This window comes from Rhyacophila brunnea, unplaced genomic scaffold (assembly GCF_057557595.1).
Source record: "Rhyacophila brunnea isolate RB1 unplaced genomic scaffold, BYU_Rbru_1.0 scaffold_16, whole genome shotgun sequence".
Lineage (NCBI taxonomy): Eukaryota > Metazoa > Arthropoda > Insecta > Trichoptera > Rhyacophilidae > Rhyacophila > Rhyacophila brunnea.
The window spans coordinates 16,479,817-16,488,998 of NW_028232816.1; the positions used below are offsets into that span (position 1 = coordinate 16,479,817).

Below are 9,182 nucleotides of genomic sequence, written 5' to 3' on the forward strand. Positions count from 1 at the left end.
CAAAATGTAAAAGTATTTCAATTTTTTAATAAAAAATATTAAGTTTATTGAATAACCAACAAAACAAACATAATATTTATTTTATACAACATTCTACATTTTGGAAAATATTTGCTTATGGCATTCAACATACAATTTTAAAGTTTTACCTAACCTCAAATATTTGACAGATTTGAATTGGATTCAGGATACTAGATATTTTTCAAATTATATTATTAACTAACTTCTTACAAATTACACATTATAATGAGATTACCAGCAGTGCTGTTGGCTAGCAGAAAACCTCAGAATGAAGGTAAAGTTAAATTCGTAGAAATGTTGCCCCTAAAACTAAAAAATTCAGTATCCAACAAGGGAGATCATGCTTCTTCGGCTGAATGCATTCAGGAGTTGACCATACTATTCGCGTGTCTGAAAGTGAATGAATTCTACCAACCACCGTGCTCGAAGGAAATAACTAATTTCCAGTCTTGTATAACACAATCTACGGCCGATAGACTACTCAGGGAAGAGAGGGAATTGAAAGGACTTTTAACACCTGGCGATAGAAAAATGGGCTCTAAGCAAATAAACCAAATGTTAAGAAAGTATCCAGCGTTATAAACATCAAATTATTTATAAATTCTTGTTTCTAGTTGTAGTTTTAACATCAACAATATATTTATTTCAATTTAAACAAAGGCTTGAAGTTATGATTAAATAAAAGAAATGTTCCATTAATGAGTTTATTTTTATTCTCCAAACCACGGTCCTCGGACTATTTAGAAATACTCTATTCATGCTATCTTTCTCTGACCGCAAAGGTCTCAAATCCATCTGGGGAATTATCAGCTCCAGCTGGATGTTTTGACTCACACTTTCCAGATCCCCTACCGTCACCACAAAAGCAACCTGTTCTTACTGTTCAGTAAAAAAATTAAGGGAGTCACCAGAACAATTGCAATGAAATCACGTCATGTTCCCCTTATTAAAATTGGTTGTACAAAAACATTATTTACTACAAAATACCTGAGTATTTTAGTAAAATATGATGTATATGTTGTGGCAATAATGAAATACTTTGAAGGTTGTAGAACTGAGGCCACATCTAACGTGATTAACTAATCCAGTGATTACCAAAGGTCAATGTCCATAAACCGTTTTAGACGTTCTTTAAAATGTTTCATGGGTTCCACCCAATGACATATTAAATGGACAACTCACTTCATATCGGCGCGCACGAGAAATTGTGCATGAAAGTCATTTACAGATGTATAGGTAGACGTCACGTGACCATATGACGTATCCATTTCCATTATGCGATACAAGCTTCGAGAATTTATAGTAATATAACCTTTATTGTAATGGCGTATTAGTGTCATTAATCATTACGTTAAAAACAGATTCTAGGTTACTTACGACTTCTCGGAGATTAGACGCATGTGAGCCCAGCGCATCACAGGCATCTGTCCAATGGTTTCTGTCATTCAATTGCATTGAATAAACATTCATCAATATCTTAAAATGGCATTTTATCAATAATAAATAATACTAACACATGAAAAGTGATATCCCATCTTTCTTGGAGTGCTTAGTAGATTTTTTTTACAATTTTTAACTAAGCACATTGGCATTTTGTAACACAACAATAACAGTGGAGTCGAAACCTGACAGTCAGAAATTTTGTATGGGCAGACCCAGCGGTGTCGCCAGACCGCTTGCAAGCAGAATGTTCGTTTGAGCGTAGGGTACCGATATTAAAATATGAATTTCGCCATCCGGCAGACCCGACACAAAGTGAGTATCATTTTATTTTCTAGATGCTTCGTCCATATTAATGTCATTGGTTCCACCAAACAAAAGGATTAGATATACATGCACATTCTGTCTTGAGCAGTGTGGGGAGCCACAAAGACCTAATAAACATGTAAAAAGAAAAATATTATAAATATACGATTTGTAAAAAAAATGGTAAACAGGTAGAATGGATTACAGGAAATTAAATATTATAATTTCAACATACGGTAGAATTTTTAGTAGTAGGTTACCCAGATTTTTTTTTGAATTCCAATTTCGTATAATTATAAGAAAAGGGTTTATTTTGGAATTAAAATATATTCTATATTCATTATTATCCTAAGAGATTTTGGAAAACGCACCAACAGCTCATTTAAACCACATTTTATTGTTATTTTTACATCTTCACTTCGATATGTGCGCTACCGAATTATCTACCGATTGAATTGACCAAATTTGAGAAATATCTGATGATTTTCCAGAAACGTGACGTTTATATCCGATATTTTCTCATATACCGTATACGATTTGCCATATTTCTTTTAACGCACTACAGAATGACGTCTTCGTCGCCTAAGACCTTCTAATCCTTTATTGACAAACGGAATCGATTATTTTTATTCAAATATCGTAATGTAGGCACTGGCGCACTTTTTTCCGGTGAGAAAACCATAATCTTGGTACAATTCACTACGTAAATTATATTCTGACAGGCGCGTCCGCCACTGCTATTCCAAATTTGATTTTTTTTAAATACTTCTTTGTGGCTGTTCACGCACTCTTTTTTTTTATTGAATGATTACCTAGGCTACTAATTTCCATAGATCACAATATAGTCATATTAATTAAACTAACAAAGTTGCCATTGCAAACAATGAAAGAAATTAATACGAATTGTTATAGTTATTAAAATTTGTGATATTGTATAATATCTACCTATTTTTATCGTCCCTATCATCATCAATCTTGACCTATCCACTTCATCACATGAAGGCCTCCTCAGCCTTTTCGACTCCTTGCTTACACATGAATTGTTATATTTATCAAAATCAGTGATATTATATTATTATCTACCTATCTATATATAATGCCATTATTATCACGATCCTCAATAAATCCACTGCTGGATGAAGACCTCTCTACGTTGATTCTATTCTTGACAGTATTGAATTTCTATATTTATTAAAAATGCTAATGTTATTTATCTACATATTCATATCGTCATCATAATCATCATCATCATCAACCAGGATCAATCCACTGCTGGATGAAGGGTTCCACAACCTGATTCTACTACTATCGGTTTAACGAATTTGTGATATTATACCTATTTCTATCATTCTTATCATCATCGACCTGAACAAATCCACTGCTGGATAATGGCCTCCCTAGCCCGGTTCTACTCCTTTCTGTCATATGAGGCGTAGAGTTACAAAACCCGCTCTGGGCGATTTTTCAAAAAAAATAGTTATGAATGTACGCAGGAGCTTTTTCGTAAGACCTATCTTCTGTTCTAGGTGAGAGTTTTAAATCCCTCTGTTTCTTCAAAAAATCTAAATAAATATCGAGGAGACTGACTAAACCCGCTCTGAAAATAAATTTGTTCTGGTAAAACCCTCTCTGTGTAACCGGCCAATCAGACGCCGCGATTTAAATAATGACTCTTCACGAATCCTTTAATCTCCATACAAACCGTCAAACCGTTTTCTCGTGCGCATCATAATTTTGCTTCAATTATTTTACTATTTTTTACTTTTAATAATGAATGTTTCAATAGTTAGTGTGACGGAATCTCAACAAGAACAATCAAGGAAGCGTTTGAAAAATCCAGTTGCGTGGAAATGTAGCCTGTTACACCAAGAAAGGTATTTAAAAATTGACTATATATAAGGTTCTCAAGTACACGTTTTTATCATTATTTGGTTTGTGTCAAAAATATAATTAAAGGAAAGCTATTTTCTGTCGGGGAAATGCTTTTTGTTTGATAATTTGTTCCATACAAATGATAGATTTAGTAGGTTATGTTACATTAGGTAAGATTTTCATCACCCCTGATAAAAATGACATTCCTTATCATTATCTCCACAGGACAATTTTTTTTCGTTTTTATTTGTTAATATGAATGATAATGTATTTTAATTCAAATATGTTTATTAATTTGTAGATTAGCTTAGTTGTAATAACGATACATAGTTAACAATGCTGTGCTATTTTGTAGAAATACCGTTATTTTTATAATACGTTTTTGCAATAAATTTCAGAAATTCCACGTTTACTATTATTTGTATATAAAAAGTAGCAGGAAAACAGAATATAGGTAATAAATATTTATGTGGGAAAATAAGTAAACTAAGACTTCGCGACTTTTATTTGTCGGATTTGGTTTTCTGAATTAAATGCTATAAAATATCTAATATACCTAAGTAGATTATGAATAATATACCTTAAAAATCTTTTCATTTTATTTTGAAATTTAATAAATAGGTTGATAGGTAATGGTGGGTTTTCTACAGACATGGAATTTGGGGACACAGGTAATGCAGGGATTAGTTAGGTAAAGGCCGGTACTTAATTCCGCTGGTTTTTTTTTATTTATGCTATTGATATTATTAAAAAATATGTTATTGTTATTTCAAATTATCTTATAATTACCTTTTAAGGGTTTAATAATTTCTTTCTGAATCAAAATATGGTCAACTTATATAATTATAAAAGATTAGTTAGTTAGTTACCTAATTACCAAATAATTTGCATGATATGTAGGTAATAACTAATTGTCTGCAGGAAAAGCAACATTTTTTGATAATGATTTTTTTTGTTTATTATAGAATAAAAATAAGTACCTACATGACATTAACATATTAAAATTAAAAAGTTTCACAAAGGCAATTTGACATATAAAAAGTAGTACTATGCAACTAAATAACTATTTTTTTAAATTTAAAAAAAATTATTTTTAAGACAAGGACATACCACTATTTTTAAAAAATATTACATACCAATATAACAGCTAAATATGTAGGTGCAATGCGAAAAATATACAGCTCCCAGTAGGTAAGAATGGTTATAAAATATTTTCTAGACAAAGTAAATTCGAAAATATATTACATAATTAAAATAACTACGGACCGCTACTGAACAATGTCGACCTAAACCTGAACCTATCGACAATGTACCACTGTGCGACAAACACTGCTCTTTTTTAAAAATTCCGCGTCGAACGCCGCTCTGCAAGGTAGAGACTGACAAAGACCGCTCTTGGGATAATTAAAATGCATTTATTTGAATAAATACAGCTTATACATTGGATTTGACATTTTATTATAGTTTTCCGTATGTAACGGAAGAAATATAACATTGATTCTACCACTATACTATACCTATTTCTATCGTCCTTATCATCATTGACCTGAACCCATCCACTGCTGGATAAAGGCCTCCCATGCCTGGTTCTACTCCTTTCTGTCATTTGAATTGCTGTAGTTATCAAAATCGGTGATATTATATCTATTTATATTTCCATTATCATCATGAGCCTGAATCAATCCACTGCTGGATGAAGGTTATCCCAACCTAATTCTACTCTTCTTGGTCATATAAACTGCTATATTTTTTAAAATCTGTGATTTTATATACCTACCCATTTATATCGTCATCAACCTGTATCAATCCACTGCTGGATGAAGGCCTCTTTAAGCTGATTTCACATCTTTAGGTCTTATAAATTCCTATTCTTATCAGATATAATATGTATTGCTTCATTATTTATTAACATTTGTCTCTATATGAATGTCCCGCACCGGGAAACTATATTGTTTAAGGTTAATTTTTAAATCAAATTTAGATTTTTTAAATATTATTCTATGGCTGCAAGCATTTATTTTTTATAGACAATGAAACAAATTAATGTTTAAATTTATTTTTTACACTGCTAACCTTCTTCTACTATCTCAATGGGACCCGAAGGAGATTAATATCACGTTATATTGGATCGCTATTTATGATAATCACATAATATATTGCTTTATATTCGAATGATTAAGATGTATAATTATTTATCATATTTAACTGCACATACCTACACATATATTGTATTAAAATTAAAATGTCAGTGGTATTGCCAGCTGTTCTGCTAGGCATAGCAGCCTAAGGTGGTGTAAGACGATATTGTGAAGGCCAGACTCCTGAATACTCTACGCATATGAGCCCGAATTTATATTGGCAGTGACGATTTGCAAATCGTAAAACTGACAAATCAGCAAAATGTCAAACTGTCTGACGTGAATAAAAAACCCATCCCGAAGTGAAAACTATGGCGCCATCTATGCACACTTCACAATTATATTAATATCTAACACCGCCAAGCCGTCTGCAAGACAGACTGGCGAGAGCCAGCTGGCTCAGCTAGTGTTTTGTTATTTGTTCAATTATCAAGATTTATTCTTATCCGAACTATGTCATTCCCAATTAGACCGGATAATCTACTGCACTGTGTAAAACTATACGATATTCAAATTCGAAAACTCTTGTGTAAGAGCATTTTTTCAGTTGTTTTTGTTTATTTTAATTTTAACCTTGTTTCAAACACTAAAAAATGTTGGTGGGAATGCTAGTATGTGACACTTTTGGTGTAAGGATTTGTAAAGGAAATTTTATAATAATTGTCTCACTAATGAAAAGAAAATATTGTATATTTTTTACATATATTATAATTTATTCATAAATTAGTAAATAATATGTACATACATTGTATGAGTACAGTACAATAATATGTGAGTTTGCAACAATTTAATAGAACAAAATACACGGCAACAACATCGAAACATGAATAATTAAGAAATACTACATAATATCTCTTTAAAGAAATTGAAGACTATTTTCTTTATGGTCCTGCTCATATACTCCATGGATGTTTCTATTGAATATCAGATTTTAAATTAAGACCAACCAAAGACATCATATTATGAGCGCAATACAGAACCATACTTTGAAGCGTAAATAGAAAAGAAACAATTTGTAACAATAAGTCACATGTTCTTTCTCACTTCTAATGCGTTCCAATAAGCATAATACATGTTTTATCACTCGAATTAAATCACCGATTTTGTTATCGTAAGTCAGATGTCTATCTTATGGTTCTGCATTATTCTTTTGATTAGATTTTCTACGACGCTAGTACTAACAAACAAGACTTACAACAGACGCAAAAGTACTTACACTTTCATTTACCAAAAAAACATATTGAAATTGCTTTCTACCTTTCGATACACAACAGTTTCAAACTTTCCACATTTATAAAAGTCTTCCAGTGTTATTTATTGTTCAATTTCCCATCCCTGCTTTTAAACAATATTTCTTCACACAGATATCGATATAAACTGCAGTGGGGTGAGATGCCACTACTTCAGATATTTCCTACTGTCCGATTAATTTTCATTTATCTCAATAGAATTAAAAATGCATAATATGTTAGGGTTTATATACTTAATAATAATAAATTCTATATATATATAGCACATAAATTGAAAAAATCTCAGAAACACTATCGAAAAGTATACTTAATGACCAACCATTTATTATTTACGGGTAATAATTCCTGATTTGAAATTTATACAAATAACTCGTTATCTCGATAATTGGTGCAATGATTCTGTGCAATTTGCTCGTTTAAGGGATACCTTAAAAATAAATAAAATATTTAAATGTCGATAACATAAAATAATATAATATTTTCCTGCCTGTCATATGGTGCCCCTACAAATATGAAATACAGGCATTCCTTGACATATTGTCGCTGTAGGATTGGTTTGTCGAATACACCAAATGTCAAATGTTCGGAAGACGAAAAACAAATTTCATTATCCCATAATATTTAAATACATGGAAGTATTTAAATTGATGTTTTTACAGCATATGAATGCTGTATTCATTACAAAGCAATTTAAAGAAAAGAATGGTTCCAGTCCATTTAGATACAAAAAATCTTTCTGCATTAAAAGGTCGATTTCGACAAAAACGGATATTCGACAAACCAATCCTATAGCGACGATATCATGACCGAGATACGTTCTCACACTCGGTCGTAAGACGGGGTTCATACAAAAAAAATATTAATAAACTTTTTGATGCTATGCAAAAATAATCAATCAGTCGTAAGTGCGTAAAGTCAAGGAATACCTGTACAACACTATTAAATACTTATACACTAAAAATACAAAATAAATATAATTTTTATAATGTCTAGAGAGTGGTGACTATACCACTGCTGTCGTCACAATGCCATTGGCACATTGACATATAAAAACATGATTTTTATAGTAAAGAAAAAAAAATAGGTACCTACACAATGAAATAAAATAGTGACATTGTTGAAGCCATGGTTCTGTTGCTACCACTTAATTATTGATCTTAATCTTTATATACTAAGGGTATCATGAAATGTGAAAGTTTGAAGGTCACTGCCGTAGGTAATTAATCTAACTACAATTTAAGTCCAAAGAATGGTATGCTGTGGTATTTTCAGTCTGCTCAAGGGCAACTTCTTGCCTAAGGACGTCATAATTATCATAAATATTTTTTTAATTAACTATTTCTTTTATTCAAACGAAACAAAAATCGATTGCCGAAGTAACATGATTTCGAAGAGCGCTGAGTGGTAGGTATTTAATAGCCAATAGCTTAAATATTTGTCGTCATTAGTATGTCTTCCGTAGCATAATGGCTGAATGCGACTAGTTTGGGGCGTTTACCCGTTGGAGATGCCGGGTTCGATTCCCGACCGGTTGGCTTACTTTCTTCAAAAAAGTTTTTTCTATTGGTTGTGATATACTCTCTCAGTTAGTGTTTTTCTAAATAATATAATGTATCATAAATATGACAAAAACTAATCAATCATTAGAAACATCTTTCTTTGCTACATTTATACAAAAAAAATATGTACCATACTACAAAGACAACGGATTAATATTAATGTGAAAAGGTATCAATTGACGTCAATCACTTAATAGTTACACACAACACATACAACCCTTAATAGACTGCGAAAACTTCACATTGAGGTGCGGCGCTTTGGAGGACTAATAGGACATAATACTCAAATTGTGCCACTGTTGTCCCAAGTTACGGTTGATAGTCTCCATTCAGTATTCATCTATTAATTATAGAGAGACATAAAGACAAAATAGTATGTAGCTTAAAAGTTGCAGAGGCTTCTTCAATCAAAAGAATGTAGGTAGTTATTTTAACACTGAAGTTCTTTACATATTTATTTAATGCTGCGATTACATTATGATCACGTCACACGCTGGTACAGCAAAAAATTTTGTCTATGGTTTTATCATCACGCAGAATATTGTGATCGATTACTATCTCTATAAATTCAATTATGGAAAGTGCAAACTCTAATT

The 9,182-nt window shown here is 31.6% G+C and overlaps 1 protein-coding gene across 1 annotated transcript; it reads left to right on the forward strand.

The window, feature by feature from the left end:
- The first annotated feature begins 138 nt into the window (after positions 1-138).
- On the forward strand, positions 139-720 carry LOC147074464 (small ribosomal subunit protein mS37). The gene has a single exon (XM_085943589.1). The coding sequence runs from the start codon at positions 247-249 to the stop codon at positions 601-603; it is 357 nt and encodes a 118-aa protein (XP_085799715.1). The 5' UTR covers positions 139-246; the 3' UTR covers positions 604-720.
- The last annotated feature ends 8,462 nt before the right edge of the window (positions 721-9,182 follow it).